The sequence below is a fragment of the Pan paniscus genome, chromosome X, assembly GCF_029289425.2.
Source record: "Pan paniscus chromosome X, NHGRI_mPanPan1-v2.0_pri, whole genome shotgun sequence".
Lineage (NCBI taxonomy): Eukaryota > Metazoa > Chordata > Mammalia > Primates > Hominidae > Pan > Pan paniscus.
The window spans coordinates 123,372,980-123,385,778 of NC_073272.2; the positions used below are offsets into that span (position 1 = coordinate 123,372,980).

At 38.8% G+C, this 12,799-nt stretch overlaps 1 protein-coding gene across 3 annotated transcripts in view; it reads left to right on the forward strand.

Moving 5' to 3' along the window:
* The window catches only part of XIAP (X-linked inhibitor of apoptosis), a 53,074-nt gene extending 40,528 nt beyond the window's left edge, over positions 1-12,546 (forward strand). For all 3 annotated transcript variants that reach the window (XM_003823125.5, XM_003823126.3, XM_055106879.1), the window contains one exon: positions 5,564-12,546. In XM_003823125.5, coding sequence (XP_003823173.1) covers positions 5,564-5,757 — 194 coding nt within the window. In that variant the 3' untranslated portion in view covers positions 5,758-12,546. The remainder of the gene's footprint in view (positions 1-5,563) is intronic.
* The last annotated feature ends 253 nt before the right edge of the window (positions 12,547-12,799 follow it).

Sequence of the window (12,799 nt, forward strand, 5' to 3'; positions counted from 1 at the left end):
AGTGCTTGCCAACAACATCGAAGGTTAAAGAAGAAGTTTCAAACTGAGTACACTTTTGGGTACTTTACCTGTAATAGTTCTCTAAGCTCTTGACCATCCTCCCTCCAAAAAGATGAGAATTCTCCTACTGCTAAAAAAATTAAACGTTTACTTATTTTTGACGCATTTAAGATCCTTTTGATCTTTAAGATATTTCAAGTGCTTTTGAAACATTATTCAGATAATCATATAAGTTATGAAACAGTATGAACATTAATGATATTTAAAATTATATTCATTGATGTAAGAATCAATGGAAAGCTTCCAATTTTTTCCTTATAGATGCATTTATTTAAAACTTACACAAGCTCCACTTATCTTGGTGGTGGTAAAATAAACCCTTTAATTGTCATCTTTCTTTCTTTTTTTAATTTTTTATTTGTTTTAAGACGGAGTCTCACTCTGTCGCCCAGGCTGGAGTGCAATGGCACGATCTTGGCTCACTGCAACCTCCGCCTCCCCAGCTCAAGCGATTCTCCTGCCTCACCCTCCCGAGTAGCTGGAATTACAGGCATGTGCCACCACGCCCGGCTAATTTTTTGTATTTTTAGTAGAGACAGGGTTTCGCCAAGTTGGCCGGGCTGGAATTTTTCTACTATAACAGAAACACAAGCAATTGTGTCATTTTTTTCCTGCATCTTAAACACGCGCTTAATTGTTTGGCCATAAGTTGTTAGTTTTCAAACCTTAATGTATCTGCAGCAGAAGGGTTTAGCAGGTTGTAATAGGAAGAGATCAAGAGACTGTGCATTAGGGAGAGTGTCTTTTCTCTATCTAACAGGAGTCAATGGGCGCTCATATTATCACTGAGACTACAAACTAGGATGGTGTGGGAAGGAGAGCCTAAGGGTTGGAATTCATTTGAACTCTCCTCAGTCTCACTAAATTGAGAGGCAAGTAATTGATACAGGCTCTCTACTCATGCTGGGACTGCTGCCTATTTGTCTTCCCAAAAGCTGATGAGGAAAGACTGGCACTAAGAATCTTTTAATTTTATATAAAATAAGGATGGGGCTAACTGAAGTGAAGCAGGTGAAGGTTATTAGAGAAAATATAACATTGTCACTTACTGAGAAATCCTAGATTTAGTGCTAAACTTTTTTGCCAATGGCTGTGTAACAGAGAATGCCCTAGTAAAAGGTCTTGTAAAAATAGTACCGAATCAGTATCTTTTTTTCCTTCTTTGAAAAAATTATGTAGTGTAAGATAAAGCCCTTTATTTAGTATACGTACTAAAGTACTTATTTTAATCTTTATGTGTATATATATTACTGTATATAATATAAAAATCAAATAACCCATATTCATTTCTTATCTGTCTTTCCATATGAATCTGCTCTAATAGTAAAATGAATAACATCAGTTTATTCTAGAAGAGGTTTTAAATAATTACAAATATTAGAAATAACATCAAAAGTTATCTAGCCTTTATTGCTCATGTGCCAGTAACCTTCTGACCTAGAAGAGGGCTTTGTGGGGAGGAGAAGGGGAAAGGCGCTGTAGAGAAGTATGTAGAATCCAGTAGTTACCTTTAAGCCAAGAGGGAAGTAATTGCCAGTGGTAAACTACTGGTCTGAGGGGAAAAGATCTATGCCCAGAATATCACCATCTCAAGTTAGTGGCTTTATACAAGGATGAAATAATATAGAAAAAAATGAGATGATATGGTGTCACAAACAATCAGAACCAAAGGAACCTTCAAGATTATTTTATAATTTTTTTTTTTTTTTTTTTTTTTTTTGGAGACGGAGTTTCACTTTTGTTGCCCAGGCTGGAATGCAATGGTGCAATCTTGGCTCACTGCAACCTCCACCTCCCGGGTTCAAGCAATTCTCCTGCCTCAGCCTCCTGAGTAGCTGGGATTATAGGCATGTGCCACCACGCCCTGTTAATTTTGTATTTTTAGTAGAGACGGGGTTTCTCCATGTTGGTCAGGCCAGTCTCCAACTTCCAACCTCAGGTGATCTGCCCGCCTCGGCCTCATAAAGTGCTGGGATTACAGGCATGAACCACTGCACCCAGCCCATTTTATAACTTTTATGACCTTAATCGGGAACCTGAAGTACAGATGGGCTGTTGCCTAGGATCACGCTGATAGTTGGGAATAGAATTCAGATTTCCTGACTTCTGGTCCAGTGTTTTGGGGTTTGTTTCAGTTTTTTTTTTTTTTTTTTTTTTTAGATTTTAAAAAATTGTGATAAAATACACATATAGTTTACCATCTTAACCATTTTTAGTGTATGGTTCCGTAGTGTTAAGTACATTTACATTGTTGCACAGTCAACCTCCAGAACTCTTCATCTTGCAAAACCGAAACTCTACGTCCATTAAACAGCCAGGCGTGGTGGCACACGCCTGTAGTTCCAGCTGCTTGGGAGGCTGAGGCAGGAGGATTGCTTGAGACCAGGAGCTCAAGGCTGCAATGAGCTGTGATTGCACCACTGCTCTCCAGCCTGGGATACAGAGCAAGACCCCATCTTTAAAAAATAATAATAATAATAAAAACATGTTCATTAAACAACTCCCCATTCCCTCTCTTCCCAACCCCTGGCAACTACCATTTTACTTTTTGTCTCTATAAATTTGACTACTCTAGGTGTCAGTATTGTTGTTGCTTTGTTTGTTTGTTTGTTTGTTTGTTTGTTTCTTCCTTTTTGTGGAGAACGGGGTCTGACTATATTGCTCAGGCAGGTCTCGAACTCCTGGGCTCAAGCTATCCTCCCGCCTCTGCCTCCCTGAGAGCTGGGATTACAGGCGTGAGCCACCGCGCCCAGCCTGTTTGTTTGTTTTTAACTCGTTGTAGCATTGCATCTAAAAGTAATGTGGAAATTACTTGTTCTCCTTTTGATTTTTTTGGCATGAAATACACACTTCATTCTGACTTTTTTTGGTGTTGATGCTTTCTTATAATATACATCAGCTTATAGTGCCGTTTCTTTACTTGTATTTTTTCCTCTGCCTTGAGTACGTTTTCTCTATCTGTATACCTAGTCCCATTCCCCACTCTACCCCCAACTCCCTGAATCTACTTTGTGAACTCATGTTTCAAGGTTCAGCTCAGAAGTCACTTCTTTCAAGTTTTCTCCCGCACCCACAGCAGAGTTAGGAGCTCCTTCTTATCTACTCCTGGTGCTGGTAGAGTTTTGTTTTATTTTGTTTTGTTTTGTTTTTCTTGAGACAGGGTCTCGCTCTGTCGCCCAGGCTGGAGTGCAGTGGCACACAATCTCAGCTCACTGCAACCTCCATCTCTCAGGTTCAAGCGATTCTGCTGCCTCAGCCTCCCGAGTAGCTGGGATTACAGGCATGCACCACCACACCCAGCTAATTTTTTGTGTGTGTATTTTTAGTAGAGATGGGGTTTCACCATGTTGGCCAGGCTAGTCTTGAACTCCTGACCTCAAATGATCTGCCCGCCTCAGCCTCCCAAAGTGCTGGGATTACAGGCGTGAGCCACCAGGCCTGGCTGAGCGCTCAATTTTGCTTTTTACACTATTTTGGGACTGGTTTCTGCCCTGCCCATTAGACCAAGCTTCTTAAGGGTAAGTGCTTTATCTTCTTATCTCTGATGCATTCCATGTTTGAGCCTATAGTTTTTATTATGCCCAAGAGGGTACTTTTTAAGAAGAAAGAGATTAAACAATCCTTTCCTCTACCCCCTAGCCAGAGAAACCTTTCTGAGACATAGATGTGATCATATCTGTCTCTAGTTTAAAACCCTTCACTGGCTCCCAGGACCCTTGGGATCAAGTCCAAACTCCTTTACGTGGCTCGCCTAATCTTTCATGATCAGGCACCCTTTTGTAGCCTCATCTCATGCTATTTTCTCAAATTCTGTGCCCAAGCTTTGCCTGTGCACTTGTAGGCCACGTTCTGTCTCTCTCCTTGGAGCTCGTTTATGCTGTTTCCTTTGCCTAAAACACTTTTCTCCCATTGCCCTTATCCCCCAAGGCCTCCCTCTCCTAGTAAACTCCTAATTCATTCTTTTGTACCCAGTTTTAGGTATAATTTCCTCCAGGAGGCCTTCGTTTATGCATGCATGCACACACATGCACACACACCCTTCCTGTGCTCTTCATAACACATTGTAATTACCTTTGTCATCATACCATTTATACTTTCCTGTTTGCTTGTGTTCTTTGCTTGTCTATGAACTATTGGGGGCCTGAGGTTTATGTATTTGTTAATTGTATCCCTAGTACCTAGAACCTAGTTAAGTGTCCAGTAAGTATTTCTTGAATAAACTATTGTTTTCCAAACATGTTTTCAGAATAGTGTTCAGCAGGATGTTAAAAGGATGCCATGAAAAAGGAACCCCATAGTTAAATAGGGAAATGCCTTGTACATTTCTAAGAGGGAACATAGACTATACTGTCCTATATTGTACTGTACTGCCCTGTCCTGGATGACAGTGGTTCTCAAGCGCCAGTGTGCCCAACCCCAGAAATTTTAGATTCTGTGAATGGAGCCCAGAAATCCGTTGTTTAAAAATGCCCCAGGTTATTCTCATGTGAGGCCATATTTGGAAACCACTGGTACATAATGATTATAAAGATGCTAAAATAAATAAATAGTTGTGATCACAAAGGTATAGTTAAAATATGTAATGCATTTGGAATAGTGCCTAGCACATACTATTTATGCAATATTACTGGTAACTGCTGCTGCTGTTGTCATTATTGTTATATGTGACCATGAAACACATTTTTTGTGGCATATTTATTCACATTTCACAAAACTATTTTGGGAAAGGCTGAATTAAGCAAGTACTTCAGTGCCACCTATATGCTGATGACATCCAGATCTCTATCTCTAGCCCTGACTTCTCCTGACCTCAAGATTTGACTCTTCAGTTGCCTACTGGTTATTTTTATATGGGTGTCCTGAAAACACCTCAAAAATATCTGAAGATCCCAAACCTGTACCTCCTTTTATATTTCTTATTGGCATCACCATATCCTTGTCAGCCAAGCTAGCAATCTTGTAATCAACTTTAGTTTGTCTTTCTTCTTCAGCCCTCATATCCAGTCAGTCACCCAATCCTACTTGTCCCACTTCAGAAGTGTCCCTCAAATCCATCCCTCTATTTCTGGAATTAGTCGTGACCTTTCCATATGCTGCTCCTTTTACCTAACCCTTGTTTTTCTGCCTGGCAAATGACTGTCCATGCTTAAATGTCACTCCTCCACTTCCCTCCTCCCCCGATCCAGCCACTGCCAACCTGTGAAGCCTTCTCCAACTAGCCTGAGCAGAACTTGTTTTCTCATCTTGTCCCAGAGCACTTTGTACATAACTTTATTATAGCACTTATCACTTTGTACTTTGTGCTTAACCTCCTAGCCTCATCTTACATCCTCTCCCACTAGCGTGTGAGCTATTTAAGAGCAGATGCCACGGGTGAGTCATCCTCATATCTCCCGGCACTTGTTGGGTGCTTGGCACGTAGTAGGGGCTCAATAAATGTTTTCAATGAATTTAAACAACTAAGAGAGTCTAAAACTAGCATAATTATTTTCTCTTTTTGCAGAGATTAGTACTGAAGAGCAGCTAAGGCGCCTGCAAGAGGAGAAGCTTTGCAAAATCTGTATGGATAGAAATATTGCTATCGTTTTTGTTCCTTGTGGACATCTAGTCACTTGTAAACAATGTGCTGAAGCAGTTGACAAGTGTCCCATGTGCTACACAGTCATTACTTTCAAGCAAAAAATTTTTATGTCTTAATCTAACTCTATAGTAGGCATGTTATGTTGTTCTTATTACCCTGATTGAATGTGTGATGTGAACTGACTTTAAGTAATCAGGATTGAATTCCATTAGCATCTGCTACCAAGTAGGAAAAAAAATGTACATGGCAGTGTTTTAGTTGGCAATATAATCTTTGAATTTCTTGATTTTTCAGGGTATTAGCTGTATTATCCATTTTTTTTTACTGTTATTTAATTGAAACCATAGACTAAGAAGCATCATACTATAACTGAACACAATGTGTATTCATAGTATACTGATTTAATTTCTAAGTGTAAGTGAATTAATCATCTGGATTTTTTATTCTTTTCAGATAGGCTTAACAAATGGAGCTTTCTGTATATAAATGTGGAGATTAGAGTTAATCTCCCCAATCACATAATTTGTTTTGTGTGAAAAAGGAATAAATTGTTCCACGCTGGTGGAAAGATAGAGATTGTTTTTAGAGGTTGGTTGTTGTGTTTTAGGATTCTGTCCATTTTCTTTTAAAGTTATAAACACGTACTTGTGCGAATTATTTTTTTAAAGTGATTTGCCATTTTTGAAAGCGTATTTAATGATAGAATACTATCGAGCCAACATGTACTGACATGGAAAGATGTCAAAGATATGTTAAGTGTAAAATGCAAGTGGCAAAACACTATGTATAGTCTGAGCCAAATCAAAGTATGTATGTTTTTAATATGCATAGAACAAAAGATTTGGAAAGATATACACCAAACTGTTAAATGTGGTTTCTCTTCGGGGAGGGGGGGATTGGGGGAGGGGCCCCAGAGGGGTTTTATAGGGGCCTTTTCACTTTCTACTTTTTTCATTTTGTTCTGTTCGAATTTTTTATAAGTATGTATTACTTTTGTAATCAGAATTTTTAGAAAGTATTTTGCTGATTTAAAGGCTTAGGCATGTTCAAACGCCTGCAAAACTACTTATCACTCAGCTTTAGTTTTTCTAATCCAAGAAGGCAGGGCAGTTAACCTTTTTGGTGCCAATGTGAAATGTAAATGATTTTATGTTTTTCCTGCTTTGTGGATGAAAAATATTTCTGAGTGGTAGTTTTTTGACAGGTAGACCATGTCTTATCTTGTTTCAAAATAAGTATTTCTGATTTTGTAAAATGAAATATAAAATATGTCTCAGATCTTCCAATTAATTAGTAAGGATTCATCCTTAATCCTTGCTAGTTTAAGCCTGCCTAAGTCACTTTACTAAAAGATCTTTGTTAACTCAGTATTTTAAACATCTGTCAGCTTATGTAGGTAAAAGTAGAAGCATGTTTGTACACTGCTTGTAGTTATAGTGACAGCTTTCCATGTTGAGATTCTCATATCATCTTGTATCTTAAAGTTTCATGTGAGTTTTTACCGTTAGGATGATTAAGATGTATATAGGACAAAATGTTAAGTCTTTCCTCTACCTACATTTGTTTTCTTGGCTAGTAATAGTAGTAGATACCTCTGAAATAAATGTTCTCTCAAGATCCTTAAAACCTCTTGGAAATTATAAAAATATTGGCAAGAAAAGAAGAATAGTTGTTTAAATATTTTTTAAAAAACACTTGAATAAGAATCAGTAGGGTATAAACTAGAAGTTTAAAAATGCTTCATAGAACGTCCAGGGTTTACATTACAAGATTCTCACAACAAACCTATTGTAGAGGTGAGTAAGGCATGTTACTACAGAGGAAAGTTTGAGAGTAAAACTGTAAAAAAATTATATTTTTGTTGTACTTTCTAAGAGAAAGAGTATTGTTATGTTCTCCTAACTTCTGTTGATTACTACTTTAAGTGATATTCATTTAAAACATTGCAAATTTATTTTATTTATTTAATTTTCTTTTTGAGATGGAGTCTTGCTTGTCACCCAGGCTGGAGTGCAGTGGAGTGATCTCTGCTCACTGCAACCTCCGCCTTCTGGGTTCAAGCGATTCTCGTGCCTCAGCTTCCTGAGTAGCTGGAATTACAGGCAGGTGCCACCATGCCCGACTAATTTTTTTTATTTTTAGTAGAGACGGGGTTTCACCATGTTGGCCAGGCTGGTATCAAACTCCTGACCTCAAGAGATCCACTCGCCTTGCCCTCCCAAAGTGCTGGGATTACAGGCTTGAGCCACCACGCCCGGCTAAAACATTGCAAATTTAAATGAGAGTTTTAAAAATTAAATAATGACTGCCCTGTTTCTGTTTTAGTATGTAAATCCTCAGTTCTTCACCTTTGCACTGTCTGCCACTTAGTTTGGTTATATAGTCATTAACTTGAATTTGGTCTGTATAGTCTAGACTTTAAAGTTTTCTACAAGGGGAGAAAAGTGTTAAAATTTTTAAAATATGTTTTCCAGGACACTTCACTTCCAAGTCAGGTAGGTAGTTCAATCTAGTTGTTAGCCAAGGACTGAAGGACTGAATTGTTTTAACATAAGGCTTTTCCTGTTCTGGGAGCCGCACTTCATTAAAATTCTTCTAAAACTTGTATGTTTAGAGTTAAGCAAGACTTTTTTTCTTCCTCTCCATGAGTTGTGAAATTTAATGCACAACGCTGATGTGGCTAACAAGTTTATTTTAAGAATTGTTTAGAAATGCTGTTGCTTCAGGTTCTTAAAATCACTCAGCACTCCAACTTCTAATCAAATTTTTGGAGACTTACCAGCATTTGTCTGTGTTTGAACTATAAAAAGCACTGGATCTTTTCCATCTAATTCCGCAAAAATTGATCATTTGCAAAGTCAAAACTATAGCCATATCCAAATCTTTTCCCCCTCCCAAGAGTTCTCACTGCCTACATGTAGACTATTCCTTTTCTGTATAAAGTTCACTCTAGGATTTCAAGTCACCACTTACTTTACATTTTAGTCATGCAAAGATTCAAGTAGTTTTGCAATAAGTACTAATCTTTATTTGTAATAATTTAGTCTGCTGATCAAAAGCATTGTCTTAATTTTTGAGAACTGGTTTTAGCATTTACAAACTAAATTCCAGTTAATTAATTAATGGCTTTATATTGCCTTTCCTGCTACATTTGGTTTTTTCCCCTGTCCCTTTGATTACGGGCTAAGGTAGGGTAAAGTGGGTGTAGTGAGTGTATATAATGTGATTTGGCCCTGTGTATTATGATATTTTGTTATTTTTGTTGTTATATTATTTACATTTCAGTAGTTGTTTTTTGTGTTTCCATTTTAGTGGATAAAATTTGTATTTTGAACTATGAATGGAGACTACCACCCCAGCATTAGTTTCATATGATATACCCTTTAAACCCGAATCATTGTTTTATTTCCTGATTACACAGGTGTTGAATGGGGAAAGGGGCTAGTATATCAGTAGGATATACTATGGGATGTATATATATCATTGCCGTTAGAGAAATGAAATAAAATGGGGCTGGGCGCGGTGGCTCACGCCTGTAATCTCAGCACTTTGGGAGGCTGAGGCAGGTGGATCACGAGGTCAGGAGATCGAGACCATCCTGGCTAACACGGTGAAACCCCGTCTCTACTAAAAAACAGAAAATTAGCCGGGCGTGGTAGCGGGCGCCTGTGGTCCCAGCTACTCGGGAGGCTGAGGCAGGAGAATGGCGTGAACCCGGGAGGCGGAGCTTGCAGTGAGCCGAGATCGCGCCACTGCACTCCAGCCTGGGCGACTGAGCAAGACTCTGTCTCAAAAAAAAAAAAAAGAGAAATAAGAAAATGGGAAGCAATATTTGACATAGTTCTTTTTAGTCAAATCTACTTGTTAAAAAAAGGGTAGCAGTTTATTCATCTGTGAAAGGAAAATAATACTTATCTTACAAGGTTGCAAGAGCTCAAGGAGACCATGTATGTAAAGTTCCTGCTGTAAATATGAACTCCCATCCTAATACCCTTTTACCTCTCTGTGGGTTTGTCTTGACCTGGAAATTTGGGCTAAAACTTAGAAAAAATTCTTACATGATAACTCTTTCAGTGATGCTTACTCATAGTTTTTGGTGTTTCTCATAGATAAGATATAAATCGGCTGGGCACGGTGGCTCATGCCTGTAATCCCAGCACTTTGGGAGGCCGAGGCGGGCAGATCACCTGAGGTCGGGAGGTCGAGACCAGCCTGACCAACATGGAGAAACCCCGTCTCTACTAAAAATACAAAATTAGCTGGGCGTGGTGGCTCATGCCTGTAATCCCAGCTACTCGGGAGGCTGAGGCAGGAGAATCGCTTGAACCCAGGAGGCGGAGGTTGTGGTGAGCGAAGATCGTGCCATTGCACTCCAGCCTGGGCAACAAGAGCAAAACTCTGTCTCAAAAAAAAAAAAAAAAAAAAGATATAAATCACAATAAATAAATAGGTCAATACAAATGTTAGCCAGGCATGGTGGCACATGCCCATAGTCTCAGCTACTCTGGAGGCAGAGGCAGGAGGATCACTTGAGCCCATGAGTTTGAGGCGCAGTGAGCTCTGATTGTGCCACTGTACTCCAGTCTGGGTGACAGAGTGAGACCCCATCTCTAAATAAATAGGTCAAACCCTTAAAAATATTTAAATTCTTAAAAAATTGAAAAGATTATTCTTCTCAAATTTAGTTGAGCTTTCTAAGAGAAGCAATTGGCTTTTTCCCACTTTAATAATCATTTTCAGTTTGACTCATACAGTTAACACAATGTGAATTTCTTCCTCAGCATAACAGAGTTATAGAATGACAGGGCTGGAAGTGACCTTAGAGAGTATCCAGTTCTTTCATTTTACAGGTGAGGCAACTGAGACTCAAAGGTGATGTAATTTGTGCAAAGATTATAGCTAATTAGTAGCAGAGCCCTGACTGGGACATAGTTTGAAGGTGAAAAACTTCACCAAGCTACCTTTCTTGAAAGGTCCAAATGTTTATTTTTTCAACTATTCTTTCCACTGTACCATAACTTTCACTACATATTAAATGACACTTTATAACTAATATAATAGGACAATCATCAATGCATATATAGCCAGCCCTTCATATCTGTGGGTTTTGCATCCATGGATTCAACCAAGGAGGAATTGAAAACACTGAGAAAAAAAAAAAAAAGACCACACAATAAAAAAAAAAAACAAAATAATACAAAAAAAAGCCAAAATTGTCATACTGTTGTTAAGCAACAGTATAACAACTATTTACATAGCATTAAGGTTGGTGCAAAAATGCAAAAAAAAAAAAATGCAATTATTTTTAAACCAACCTAATATATTGTATTAGGTATTAAAGTCATCTGGACATGATTTAAAGTATATGATGCCAGCCTGGACAAAAGGCAAAACACTGTCTCTACAAAAAATACAAAAATTAGCTGGGCATGGTGGTGTGTGCCTGTAGTCCTGGCTACTCCGGAGCCTGAGGTGGGAGGATCGCTTGAGTCTGGGAGGCAGAGGCTGCATTGAGCTATGATCATGGCACTGCATTCCAGCCTGGGTGACAGTGCAAGACCTTGTCTCAGAATAAATAAAGTATGTGATGAAGATGTGCATACATTATATGCAAATACTATTTTTTTTTTTTTAATTTAAACAGTCTCACTGTGTTGCCCAGGATGGAGTGCAATGGCACAATCTTGGCTCATGGCAAACTCTGCCTCGCAAGCAGCTGGGACTACAGGCATGCTCCACGGTGCCCAGTTAATTTTTTTTGTATTCTTAGTAGAGACAGGGTTTCACCATGTTGGCCAGGCTAGTCTTGAATTTCTGACCTCAAGTGATTCACCTCCCAAAGTGCTGGGATTACAGGCGTGAGCCACCACGGCCGGCTAATTTTTGTACTTTTTAGTAGTGACTGGTTTCGCGGTGTTGACCAGGCTGGTCTCGAACTCCTGATCTCAGGTGATCTGCCTGCCTCGGCCTCACAAAGTGCTGGGATTACAGGTGTGAACCACTGCGCCCGGCCTTGTGTGATTTTATCTAAGGGACTTAAGCGTCCTCAGGTCCTAGGGGGTGGTGAAACCAAAACCCCAGGGATAGCAAGGGACAATTGTATCTTCAAAGTAGACAAATGGCGCCGGGCACGGTGGCTCACGCCTGTAATCCCAGCAGTTTCGGAGGCTGAGGCAGGCGGCTCACCTGAGGTCAGGAGTTGGAGACCAGCCTGGCCAACATGCTGAAACCCTGTCTGTACAAAAATACAAAAATAGCTGGGCATGGTGGCGCATGCCTGTAGTCCCAGCTACTAGAGCGACTGAGGCAGGAGAATTGCTTGAACCTGGGAGGCGGAGGTTGCAGGGAGCCAAGATGGCGCCACCGCACTCCAGCCTAGGTGATAGAGTGAGACTCCCTCTCAAAAACAAAACAAAACAAAAAAATTAGACAAATGCTACATTAATGTTTGGGTGGTCAGATTCTACTTTGAATCTGAAGTTTGCAGATATGCCTATAGATTTTTGGAGTTCACCACTTTCTTATTCTGTATCATTAATGTAATATTTTAAATTACTATATATGTTACCATTTTTCTGGATTTAGTAAGAAATTTGCAGTTTTGGTTTGATGTAACAAGGGTTTTAATGTAATTTATGTTAGATTTTGCATTTTTTTCATTACTGTTATATTTTAACCTGACTGACTGATCTAATTGTATTAGTATTGTGAATAATCATGTGAAATGTTTTGAGACAGAGTACTATATTTGTGAATATAATTTTATGGTTTTTTTCACTTAGAACCTTTCTGTGTGGAAAACTAAGAAAATTGCTTTCTGCTGTATAATCTGGCATTCATTGTAGATTAAAGCTTATTTTTCTGTGAATAAAACGTATTCAATAAAATACTATTCTTTAAAATTATATCTTACTACCTTGTATTTGTTTCACTTTCTTAGAAAAAATAAAATCACCCTCTTAAAAATACTGCAATGTAACCTCCTAAATATATCTTATGCCATTGTACGTAGGCGTAAGGTACACATTAGGTCATGCCATGTTTTAAAAGAAAAGACATCAGTTTTCACATTAATGTATGGAATTCTATAAGTGCATGAAATGTCAATTTTTAAAATGTATATATATGAACAATGGTAACACCACTCCCTCCAAAAAG